The 13,088-nt window shown below is 44.5% G+C and overlaps 1 protein-coding gene across 1 annotated transcript in view; it reads right to left on the reverse strand.

Moving 5' to 3' along the window:
* Positions 1 to 13,088, reverse strand: part of SLC8B1 (solute carrier family 8 member B1) — a 37,880-nt gene that overhangs the window by 4,591 nt on the left and 20,201 nt on the right. Inside the window, exons 6-15 of the mRNA XM_054996880.1 lie at positions 12,297 to 12,403; positions 10,716 to 10,883; positions 9,247 to 9,354; positions 8,460 to 8,516; positions 7,745 to 7,875; positions 5,033 to 5,174; positions 3,482 to 3,603; positions 2,795 to 2,948; positions 2,306 to 2,386; positions 1,177 to 1,241 (exon numbers count right to left, since the gene is read on the reverse strand). Coding sequence (XP_054852855.1) covers positions 1,177 to 1,241; positions 2,306 to 2,386; positions 2,795 to 2,948; positions 3,482 to 3,603; positions 5,033 to 5,174; positions 7,745 to 7,875; positions 8,460 to 8,516; positions 9,247 to 9,354; positions 10,716 to 10,883; positions 12,297 to 12,403 — 1,135 coding nt within the window. The remainder of the gene's footprint in view (positions 1 to 1,176; positions 1,242 to 2,305; positions 2,387 to 2,794; positions 2,949 to 3,481; positions 3,604 to 5,032; positions 5,175 to 7,744; positions 7,876 to 8,459; positions 8,517 to 9,246; positions 9,355 to 10,715; positions 10,884 to 12,296; positions 12,404 to 13,088) is intronic.

The raw sequence follows: 13,088 nt of genomic DNA on the forward strand, positions 1-13,088 counted from the left end.
TCCATGCCCAGAAGATGGCAAAGCACCACCAGGATCCCTCGCCAAACTGGCCTGGAGAAAATTGCTTCCTGACCCCAAAGTAGCAATCAGCATTACCTTGGGCATGTAAGAAAGGACCATGAAAAATAAACATTGGTGTAACCCTTCCTGCTCTCCCTCTCATGATCTGCCAAGGTTCACAGAATCAGCATTGCTGTCAGATAACCATCTAGCCTCTGCTTGAAAACCTCCCAAAAAGGAGAGCCCATCACCTTCCAAGGAAGTCTGTTCCACTGAGGGACCACTCTGTCAGGAAGTTCTTCATAATATTTAGCTGAAAACTCTTTTAATTTAATTTCAACCCACTGGTTCTGGTCCAACTTTCTGGGGCAACAGAAAACAACTTGACACCATCCTCTATATGACAACCCTTCAAGTACTTGAAGATAGTTATCATATCACCTCTCAGTCATGCACCTACTTTCACCTACTCCCTTTAAACATTTCTGGAACAACAGGTACAGGGACTCAGGTCCACCTGCCAGACGTTCAAAGACCTAACTAACCTCTGCATGAGCCAATGCCTAACTTCTAGGAAGGGGATGCTTTTCCTGGACTAAAACAAAGAAGAACATCAAGCCTTACTACGTTAATAGCTTTGGTAGGAGAAAGCCTGCTTCACTGGATCTAGTGGGGCCAAATCCATGAACTGAGTTTCTGTTAGTGTCAGGATGGTTGCATCTCTCACAAAAGCCACTTTTGCATACAAACAGCACCTAGAGCATTTCAGTGCTCTTAAAGCACACACACACTCATGAGTTAGCAGTTCCTCCCCTAATCCCTGCAGTGTAGGAACTCTCAATTTACCAGGTGGCAAGGAAAATGCACTCTGTGCCTTGCCAGGAGAATTAATTATTTCAAATATTCTAGGGCTATGTCCTGGAATTTAAAATAAAAAGCTGGGTCTGAATACCTTGAACAGGGGCAAATGGGTTGATTATTAGCAAGAGTGAGGCTCTACGCTCATTCTCAGGCATTTAAACACAAATCTGTCCAAGGAGCAGCATTTCTGACAAAGCTCCAGTGGCAAGACAGGAAAACCTCTAGGAGTCAATTTGGTTTCCCAGTGCTTTCTCCTTTCATCACTTTCTATAGAAGCTGGGGGAGGAGGTGTTGGGTGTCAAGAACAGTGTTTACCTTCACTACCAGTTTGGCATTTGTCATCTGCAGCAGGCAACCGAGACCAACTCCAACAAGCATATCTGTAGGCAAGTTCAAGAAATATAACTCGACCAGAAGTGGAATGAAGTCAAGGAGGGTGGCTTGACGGGGCCTTCAAGGGCAAGGCCCCAGCCCCAAAACTCAACAAAAGAACTTACCAGTGCCCTTGAAGGTATAGCAGAGCAGAACCAAGCAACTTTAAAGAGGATTAGACAAATTCATGATAGTTAACAGAAAACAGATGTCTTCCTCTGAACACCAGATACTGGTAATTAATCAGCTAAAACTGATGCCTCTTTTTGCATCAATTGCATAAAAATGGTGCAAGAGAAAGTAAAATGAGAAAAAAGCTTCCCCAAAATGGATGAGACAAAAAATAGGCTCCCCATTATGCACAACAATGAAATGGTAAATAAACATCTTTGTATTTTCTTCTTTATGGCTGCAACATTTACTCAACTGAGCAGTTGAATAACTATTCTTTTGATTAAGAAGGTGCTCCCCATTAATCAGCAGATTTTTAAAGAAAAAATACTTATTTTTAATATAATTATAAAATAATCAGGAAAGAATAATCAAAAGAGGCATTCTCTTTTCTCTCCCACGCACAAAGGGATACTTCTTCTACGGTGATGGTTTCTAAAACTTTCCTATGTATCACTATATGCATCATCCAAAAATAAAAAATTGTTTTTCATAGAGAACTATGTTTTAACTCATATGAAAATATACGCAGGTTTCTTCAGTCCCTCATATAATCAACTATCAACTATTTGGGTGACAGCATTTTTAAAATGCAGAGTGTGAAGGACACATGAATGCTTTATAATGAATCAGACCATTGCTCCATCAAGATCAATATTCTATTCAGACTGGCAGTTGCTATCCAATATCTTGGCTAGAGGTCTTTCCTATCATGTACAACCTGACCCTTTTAACTGGAGGTACCGGGGATTGAACCTGGGACCTTCTGCATGCAAAACAGATACTATGCGTTCGAGCTACAGCTTCTTGTGATTCTGTTCTTTTGCACAGAGCACAGACAGATGTGGATGAAGAAGCCCTCTTACATGCTCTGACCTGCCCCCAAATCATTGAAGGATACTGAAGATAATGCCTCCAAAGCAAGCAGAAAAGGCCATACGTGGGTATCCCTGCCGAGCCATGGTGAGGTCAGAGAAAGTGTCTGCAAAAAAGAGGAAGGAGAAAAAAAATCAGTAGTGCCTCTATTATACAGATCTGCTGATACAGACTTTTGTACAGGATAAAGGGCAGGGTGATATGATAATACTTAGCAATGCTTTCTGAATATTCAAAGCACTTCACATACAAAACACTGGATCCCATGAGCAAGTTTAGCAAATGGATCTCTCCTTTTCTCCATAGGCCCTCTGAAGAACTGCCCTTGAGGGTCAAGGGACGTTTGGAACAGGGTACAATGCAGCTCAAAGGGACATTAGGCAGAAGTCACCCCCCTCTTGCCCAATTCAAGAAATAGCTTGTGTGGGAGGAGGACTGTTTCTACTGATCTTCCCTTCTTGCAGAAGCCCACCACCCCTCAACTTGCCTACGCTGCTATCCCCACAATGCTTACCGCCTATACTATTCCCCCAAGCTAGCAGCGTCAGCCCAAGAACGGTGTTGCTCAGACGGAAGATCACACCCAAAGTCCTCAAGATGTTCACCACTTCTGTGGCAGCAGCATTGATCCACATGGCACTGACCAAGAAACCCAGGAAAGCAAAAATCTATGGCAATAGAAAACAGACAAGGCAGGTAAAGAAATATCAGTACAGAATTAGCAACTTCAAGTTCCTTTGGCTAGAAGTGGCGGGGTAGCCAATCACTACCAGGCTATGACACATGGGGAAAGACAGCATAACGATGCTCTCACTGTCACACACATGCTCATATTTTGGGGATCACACAGTCAAAGCCTTCAATCAACTTAAGGAGACCAAAAAGGCTGACAGGGCCCATGCCCATTCATTCAAAAAATCGAATACTTAAATTGATGAATCTGATGAAAGTAACATCATCGATCCTAACCGAAGCTAGCGTTCTCAATGCCAGCAGATCTGCAGGGTTTTTTTAAAAAAATGGGATCCTTTTTACTAGAGATACCTTTGATTGAACATAGAAACCTACATGCATAAATACACACAGGACAGGTTCTATGGACTAGATGGTGAAGCGGTCCTAAATACACACATCCCACATTTTGACCACTGCTGCCAGAAAGCCAGAGCAGACAAGCAGTAGTGGCAGGTCCCATGCTCACAATGTGATATCGGGGTGGTTCTTCATTCCTTGTAGTGCAGAAGACAATCATAGCCAAGACAGCCCCTGCAAGGATCACCACGCCCCACACTGGAAAGACAGCCTGGATCTTGTAAAAGCCGTCTGCAAAAGACACAGCAAAAGAGAGGAATGAAGCCAACCATCAAAGAGGGTGAAACTCCTTGTGTTAAGAGAAAAGTTAGGAGAGCTCTTCTTATATCACTTTAGAAAGATAAATGCATAGAGGACAGTCCCATTGAAGGCTATGAACTGTGATGGCTTAATGAACCGTCCATGTTCAAAGACTGTGAGCTTCTGATTTCCATTGCTGGGGAGCAAGAACAAGGGAGAGACTTTGGCCTCTGAGCTCTTGCTTATCAGCCTGCCCAGTCATCTAGTTCAGGGGTCCCCAACCTTTTTGAGCCTGCAGGCACATACGGAGCTTTGACACAGTATGGTTGGCACAGCAACAAAATGGGTGCCACAAAATGGCTGTCACAGCTTACTTTCAGTCACACAGTGAAGATTCTTGTGCTGCAGACACAGCTTCTGCCAAAGCAGTATTTTTAAAAACCTGCATGGCCAATCAAATCTTCAATAGTCAATTAGAAGCCAAGCTTGGCAAAAGCACCACCTAGCCACACCCACTTTCTAGAAACACTTGGCAGGCACCAGGAAAAGTGTTGGTGGGTATAATGGTGCCCATGGGCACCACCGCGTTGGGGACCCCTGATCTAGTCAGCTGCTACAGGAAATAGGATGCTGGACTAGATGAACCCTGATCCAGCAGAGATACCAGGTATTTTGGTGATGGGCTGTCCATCACTCAGGAGTGGTGATCAAGCCTCAAACTGAAATGGGAGATGAGAAAGAACAGCAGCAATCTGTAGACAGTCACGGTATTGGAGTGGGAATGAGAGCCAGTTTGGTATAGTGGTTAAGAGCACGGGACTCTAATCTGGAGAACCGGGTTTGATTCCCCACTCCTCCACTTGAAGCCAGCTGGGTGACCTTGGGTGTGTCACAACTCTCTCGGAGCTCTCTCAGCCCCACCTACCTCACAGGGTGTTTGTTGTGGGGATAATAATGACATACTTTGTAAACCGCTCTGAGTGGGTGTTAAGTTGTCCTGAAGGACATTATATAAACTGAATATTGTTGTTGTTGTTGTTATTATTATTATCTACTTCTACCACAAGACCGTCTTTCCCTAGCTACGCACAACAAATGAGGTCTTTGTTTCAGAGCATTCTTTTGCCTTGAGTTGCCAAAGGGCACAAGGGAACCAGCGGGGAGGGGCTAGAGGCTTCAAAGCCACCACACCACGATCTTTCCTCTTTCCCATGAGAAAATAAAAGAGGAAGGTTGTACCTGCAAGCCATTTTGAAACACCTATATTTTGCGGAAAGGCATTATTTCTTCTAGGGAGAGGGACAATAGAGCAAGGGATCGAATATTCTTGATTTGCTGGCTATGACAGTAGATGCTGCGTCACACAGTAAGCCACATTGTTAGCAGGAGGCTGCTCTGGAAGAAAATGGCAGGTACTCACATTCTCCAGACTTCAGTGTGAGAATACAGATAAGGGGGCCAGTGACCAAGTGCAGGCAGTTCAGAGGTCGCTTCCAGTTTTGGTCCTCCCTGTCAGGGTCCACGACTGGAACCGTCAGCAGCAGCACCACCTCCACCGGCAACTGAGGAAACAAAGGTGAGAGCTATCCATGGAGCACAGAGGGAGGCAGTTCCCTTGAGAACTTCTGCAGGGCAATCTAGTGACAAGATACTTCAGTGTCTCATACCTTTGAAGAATTAGGGTTCAAGAACTCACAAAAAAACCTATTCAGACATTACAATATAGAGACCAAATTCATAAAACCACCTTCCCACCCATTATTTATAATAGTGCCTACAAGTGGAGACAACCCTAACTGCATAGCATCTGTTTTTACGTAGTATTTATTACATTTTCAGCTGGTCTTTCCCTCCACAGAGTTCAGGGTGGTATTCTCTGGTTCTCCTCTTCCCATTTTTCCCTCACATCCACCTTGTAATGTAAGTTAGGCCAAGTGAGAGAGACTGGCCCAAGGTCACCCAGATACCTTCATGGCAAAATAGAGATCTGAACCCCAGGTCTCCCCAACATACCACATTGGGTCTAATTCTGAACATCAATAATAGTAGCAGAGGGGAAGACAGACACCTCTGACCCTTAGGGAAGACCTAGAGATTTTCTCTTCCATACGTCTTATTAAAACAAGTGCAAGCCACACATACAAAAGTATTTTGGATCAATCCCAGCTGCAGCTCCAATATTTTATGAGAATTTATTTATTTATTAAAACATTTATAACTTGCCTTTCCACATAGTTCAAGGCAACTTACAAAATGATTTTTAAAATTCCAAATTAAAACCATGATAAATCTCTCCCTCCCCTCAAGGCTGCAACTACATTAAGAGTAGATTAAGGCCATTCAAAATGACTGCAGTTGTCAAACAACAGCCTGTCCCTGACTGGCCATCTCTTCAGGAGACAGTAGCTGACAATGGGAAGAAAACTTATCACCTCAAGAAATGGTCAATGGTTAACCAGTCTACCCAAGTTTTGTATCCGAGGCAGTCATATCTGCACAGCAATGACTCGGCCTCTTCTTTTTCAACACTTGTGAGGAACATTTGTGGGGGGAAAACCCAAAATACTACCTCCATGAGGGAACATACATACTGGTAACTGACACAAGGGCTATTTCACCAAGAGTATTCCCCCTCTGCTTCACTGAGAAAAGTGAAGTGGTCACGACACTTCCTTTGGACTTTAAACACTTCAAACGAATTGTGTGAAACTGGGCTTTCCATTGCCTCAAGAGTGCACAGAAGTGTGTGTGTGTGTATGTGTATGGGGGGCAGGCGGGGGAGACATGTTTTAGTGAATCTTTCAGTGATGAAACTTTTACAGTCAGGCCACAGTGTGGCATGACAGCTGTAGTCACAGTGTGAGATAAACAGCGGCCCACATTCAGAGACAGACACCACACCACTGGCTCTACATCCAGTCCTTAGCAGAACAGACTCTCCCCCCACACCCTCCAGTTTACAAGATGGCAATCTTCTCAGAAAGCGACCTGGGGCCAGCCAGAAGGAACTCCCCATGAACAGCTGAGAAGACAGTAAAGAGAAGGTTACAGGCCTTTCCTCACAGGACTACGGGGTACAATGAGAGGGTGCCAGTATCCAAGCCAGTCACAAACATAGCTGGCTTAGCATAAGGGCTACACATGGAAACTGTGAAGTGAAGGGGTGGGCTGAATCTCAGCAACAGTGGATCCCATGTTCAGTCCCTGGCAACTCCAGTTAAAGGCTCTCTGGTAACAAGTGTGGGGAAAGGCCTTTCTCTGTCTGAGACCCAGGAGCGCTGCTGACAGTCAAGAACGGTCCACACTAGATAGACCAATGGTTTCCCTTGATATAAAACAGTTTCATATGAATTCCTGGCTCAAATCTTGCCTATGCCAAGAATTTAGGCAAACAACTTTTATTTATTCAGCAAATTCTTATCCTGCCCTTCATCCGAGAAGCTTAGGGTAAGATACGTGGTTCTCCCCTCCTCCATTTTATTCCTACAGCTATCCTGTGAGGTAGGTTAGGCTGAGAGAAAATGACCAGACCGAGGTCACTCAGTATGTTGCATAGCATCCCCAGTCCTGGCTATTCTTGCAATGTAATCCTTAGCAGACTCGCTTCCTTCTAAGTCCACTGGGCTTAGAAGGGCGTAAGTTTTCTTAGGTTTGCACTGTCTGCCAAGTCACCCATAGCCCCTTAACACAAGGATCACAACACTGACTCATGATACAGTCATATTGCAAGGATTATTGAGAACTGAGCATGTGGCACACTGTGAAGATGAAAAAGAAATTATTTTAATTTGCCCTGTATTCATTTTAGTACACACTTGTCAGCCAGCAGAATTATTTCCAGATAATTTACACACACAACTCCATGAGACTCCCTCAAGCTCTCCTCACCCTTTCCCTTCTACAGCCCTTTTGATTTCAAATCCATACAAGCTCACCCCAATTAAAAACTACGGATTTTAAAAATTAAACCTTTTATGCAAAAAGTTTTAAACAGATGCTGATTGTTATTGTAGTTCTGCCAGTCAGATCATAGGAGGCTTGAAAGCCATGCAAAGATCCAGAAGTACATCAGCCTCTAGGGCAGAGCCACACATTACTGAGGGGAGCTGTCCAAGGATGCAAAAGCCATTACCTTGAAGACCTTGAGGACACGCCAGTAGCAGGGTTTCCTCCGCCACTTCCTGTAATCCAGGGGATTCATGGAGTGCTTCAGGATCTGGAACGTACTTTCCTCCGAGGGCAGCAAGGGCTGGTATTCTTCTCCTGAAGAAGGGACAGCAAACATCAGTAAGGCCATCTGAGCTTCCTGGAACCTTATCTAATCCTTCCAGGCGAGTGGAGAGTGTAAGTGATGCATTGTCTAGTCTTAAGTTTACCCTCAAGGAAAAAATTGCAGGATGACAACCAATTAGAAACATTTGTATCACCTGTCTCTTAATCAACTCAGAACTAAATTTAAATAAATCTGCATGTTGTGTTGTGTCTTGCTGCATTTTTCAACAGCATGCTTTGGAGAGTTTAGACAACTGGTGAAATTTCCAAATCCACCCCCACCCCCCAAAAAAGATCCCCAGCTTGTACTTCAGCAATTACAGTGCTGATTGTTTTTTTCTAAATATGTCATTAATCTTTTCTGGTTCAGCACTCAGTTGTCCTTTTATCTCATCTTTTCTGTGTCTCTGTTTTGCTTTTAACTTTTTACTGTTAATTTACTGTATTGTAAAATTCATGTGCTTTTGTAATGGTCAGAGTAAAAAAAAAACCCCTGAATAATAAATGCAGGAGATGCTCTTGTACAACTCCTTCGGATAGGCCATTTGGTGTTTTGCAAGGAACTGCGGTCTTACTGTAGTCTCCTCCACTGAAGCTTGAGGAATCTCCATCTTCAGAGTCTCTTGGAAGTTCTGCAGAAAGACAGAGGAGTAAAGCCCTGGTGCAAACAAGCAGGGGGTGGCAGCAGTAGAGTGGCCTGCTCTCCTTCAGAGTACAGATGGTGAAGTCCTTTGAAGGTTCCTTGGCTTTACAAAACTCCATCCAAATAGAAATCAAGCTTAACAGGAAGGAAAGATTTAAGCAGAGGCCAGATGGCCATCTGACAACAATGCTGATTCTATGAACCTAGGCAGATCATGAGAGGGAGGGCAGGAAGTGTTACATCAGTGCTTAGGTCTTGTAGCCCCTTCTTACATGCCCAGCGTAATGCCAATCACCACCTTGGGGTCAGGCCAGTTCGGCTGGGGATCCTGATAGTGTTTTGCCATCTTCTGGGCATGGAGCAGGGGTCACTAGGTGTGTGTGGGAGAAGGGGAGGTAGATGTAACCTTCCTGAATTGTGCAAGGGGTTGGACTAGATGACCCTGGAGATCCCTTCCAACCCTATGATTCTAGGGTTCCACTCCCTCTCTTTTAGTTTGCTGTCCTAGTTTTGTATTTGTAGGAAGTTTTTAACATGGAGGGGAGTTCTAAACGGTGTCGTCTGAACTGGTCCACCCATTCTACCCCTTCAGAATTCAGCCACCTCATCCTTCACTGGGCAGAATCTAAGGGGGCAGGACTGATGACAGAAGCAGTCCTCCAGCCTGATTGGGATATGTGCCTATGAATGTTTGAGATGCATACTGCCGGCACTCTCACCTGGTTCTGTAGGAACGGAAGCGGCCAGCCTCTCCCTGCGCTGTCTCTTGTGGAGCCACGTACTGATCACCACTGTCAAGACGTAGAAGATGTACAGCCCAATGTAACCTGCCAGAATGGGGAAGAGAGATATTATTTCATAACTGCTCATGCCCACCTGCCCCCCCTCCCCACCCACCTTCACTGCCACCTCTCTTTGTCCCTAGTTCACATGCAAACTGCAGTCTCCAGGGGAACTTGTCAAAATGTTTATTTTGAATGGTTTTTTTCTGCCCCTTCTTGTTCTTTGGAACACGTGTCCCCAGAAATTTTCAAGTCGGTAGGGCAAATAGTTTCATATTCATTTCCTGCCCCACTGCTAAAAAGGGATTAACTAATGCCAGCCCCTCATGCACTTTGCCAGGTTTTAAAAGGGGGAAACTTACAGAAAAAGACATTTTATTAGTCAGTTTATTTTCTTACTCAAATACTTTCAATGCTTTAAGGACTTCTGTATCTACGGGACCGCCTCTCCCCATATGAACCCCGGAGGACTCTTTGCTCCACTAGTAAACATCTGTTGGAGGTCCCTGGCCCTAGGGAAGCCTGCCTAGCATAAACCAGAGCCAGGGCCTTTTCAGTCCTGGCCCCAGCCTGGTGGAACGCTCTGTCTAATGAGACTAGGGCCCAGCAGGACTTATCTTTCCACCAGGCCTGTAAGACAGAGCTGTTCTGCCAGGCATATGGTTGATGCTAGGCAAAGCCCCCCTATCTGGTTGAGTACGGGCTGTTCCCTCCCCACTGGTGTAAAAAATGGTGACATCTCCATCTGTTGAATACTTCCTAATGCTCCGGTGCTAAAGGGTTGTGCCCTGTGCCTATGTATAGTGCATTTTACTGTGCCGCTATAATTATGCATTTTAATCTTTGGATGTTTTTAATTTATGGTCTTAAATGGTATGAACTATCTGATGTAATTTTAACTTTGTGTGTAAATTTGTGATCCACCCTGAGCCTGCTGTCGTGGGGAGGGCGGAATACAAATCTAATAAATTACATTACATTAAAGGAGCTTTTCTACTGGGAGTAAGGGTGTGGCAGGGGAGATCCAACATGCTTGTTTTCTATGTTCAGGGAGGTTTTTCTTTTTAAATATGGGGGAACATTCAGTCATACTGTTCCCCCACCAGTTGCCTGAAGTGGCACAATCCAGGAAGTCATACACAGTGATTTTGCTGATTACTGCCCTAATGCCTTGCTTAGATTGATTTTCAAGAGGAGACTCCCCAGACTTATGAATAAGTCTAGCAACACCTATGAGCTAAATGAAGCCTCCATGTACAGAAACAGTATATCTGTGAATATCTGCTGAGGACTTCATGTGCTGCCTTTGCACTACCTGGAGGCTTCTGACTGGCCACTGCTGGCAACAGGATGCCAGAGAAGACAGGATCCCAAAGGGCTTTTCTTAGGCCCCTCTGGTTACTTACTCAGGGCTTCTGCCAGGGTAACCTCCTCAAAGTAGAGCGCTACAAAGGTCAAAAACACAGCCACCATATAGAAGATGGCATCCCTGAGGAACGGCCTGGAGGCTGCGGTGAAGGGTCTCACCAAGGCTATACCTCCAGCCACTACGGTGGTGACAAAGATGCCAGCACCTGCGGAGTAGGGGAGAAGAAAAGGTTAAACCCAGAAAACAACCATCTTTCACCTTCCCTGTGCCCCACCAGCAAAGAAGTCTGGTAAAAAGGGGCAGTCAAACAATTACAAAGAAAGGGGAGAAATCTGACCCAGGCCCCAGCACAGATAAAATGCTGCAGACTGAGTATTTATTAAGTATATATATATATATGAGTTTTAAAAAATACCCATCCAATTACTCATCCATCTCTATCCCGTCCCTCATCTGAGGAGTTCAGGGTGGCATATATGTTATTCCCTCTAGCAACCTTGTGAGGTAGACTGAGGAAGAGTGCCTGGCCCAAGGATACCCAGGGTGCATCATGGTTGAGTGGGGACTTGAACCCAGGTCTCTCTTCATCTTAGTCTATCCACTATACAGGTTCTTACATCCCACATGAACTCTGTGTAGCTTCTAAGTTGGCTTGCAAAATAAAACAGTCATTTTTATTAAGTCCCAGTTAAAAACAATTAACATCTCATTAAAACAGTAATTCATAGGCAAGGGAACCTGAATAGTAATCCTACCCCAACACGCACAAAAGAATACACACAGACCAGACAGAACAAGTCTTTAAAAAAAACAAATGTCTAAATGGAAGTTTTCACTTGACGGCAGAAACAAAACAGATGCCAAGTGAATAAGCTGTGTGGAAGGGAGGTGCCACTGCAGAAAAGGACACCCTCTGCTCCTCTCCAGGTAAAAGGTACACAGAGAAGGACCTCTGCTGAAGGTCTCAGGTGGCAGACAGGCTCATAGAAAAAGGGTCTTGTAACATAACATTTTCTGGAATGCATTTTCAGAAACACAGAGCAAATACAAACCCCCTGACAATTATACCTGGACAATACATGTTTGTCACATTCTTGTATTATGTATGCCTAAGAAAAATACATAAAGGGAATCAAGTCAAAAGGTTAAGAGAGAAGCCCTACTTAAAGCTTAAGCTTTAACTTAGGCACATACAAGAAAACTGAAGCAGACAAGGGAAGGGCTCAGCTACTTGGTGGATGCAAGAGACCAGGGAGACAAAAGAATGAGCTATGGTGCAGATGGATTTCTCCGACATCAGTAGAAAGCAAGCCAATAATTTTCCTAGAAAAGGCTGATGGAACAGAGTCCTACCCAAGCAGGCAGCAAAAGGCAGGATAGCAGAGCCAATGTGGCATAGTGGTTATGAGGGCTGGACTAGAACTGGGGAAAACCAGGTTCAAATCCCCACTCTAGCAGCAGCCTTGAGCCTGTCAATCACTCCCCACTTAACTTACCTCACAGGGCTGTTTTGAAGATAAAATGAATCATGTACACCACCTTGAACTCCTTGGAGGAAGGGCAAAGCAGAGAACACAAATAAAACAAACAGAAATCACAACAGGTTGGCTGTCCATACCAAAGAGGGCTCCAACGGCTAGGCCAGCTGTCCGTGGGTCAGAGAATGCCACCACAGCACTGAAGACATCTGGTGCACCATTCCCGAAGGCTAGAAAGGTAACACCATGGAGAGAGGTGCTAAGGAAGAAACAGCTTGTCCCTCGAGGAGTACCACATCAGGGGGTCCACCAAGGCAGGCATACATACAACTAGGCCCATCAGAGTCACTGAACCATTAAAAGTAAGTTCCATGCTAGGGGATATGGGCAGATCAGGAAGCTTGTCTTGTGCTTCCTAACCCCCACAAGCTTTTGGGATTTCTTTACAAGGGTCTTACAACTCTATGCTGCAGATTTTCTCTCTGCAGAAGTGTCCCTTTTAGCTTTCTCTAGGTCTTCTCATACACTTTTGTCTTTAGGGTCCACAAACCACCCCACACAAGTATATAGCTAATGTCTGACAAAGAATTTAGCTACCCAAGAATCTTCAGTTCATATACATTTATATTCCATTTTGGCCAAAGATGTGTCTTGACAACCCATAGGCCCGGGGAAATCTCAGAAACCAGCAAGGGAGTGCAGCAGGATAGAGAACAAAGACCTCCGTTATGCATTAGCTTCATCCTCCTGCCCACAGCTACTGAAACCAAAATAAATTATGCAACACGTATAGCTGAATTATTTATTTAGATTGCAGAGGCTGGCTTTCCTTGGAACAGAATCTGTATCTTTTTTAATAGAGGGTTTAAAAAAAAACTTTTTAGAGGCAGATCAGAAGTCCCAGAATTTTATATGAGCCAAGGAACAAGCAC

The sequence above is a fragment of the Eublepharis macularius genome, chromosome 13 (assembly GCF_028583425.1).
Source record: "Eublepharis macularius isolate TG4126 chromosome 13, MPM_Emac_v1.0, whole genome shotgun sequence".
In the NCBI taxonomy this organism is placed as follows: domain Eukaryota; kingdom Metazoa; phylum Chordata; class Lepidosauria; order Squamata; family Eublepharidae; genus Eublepharis; species Eublepharis macularius.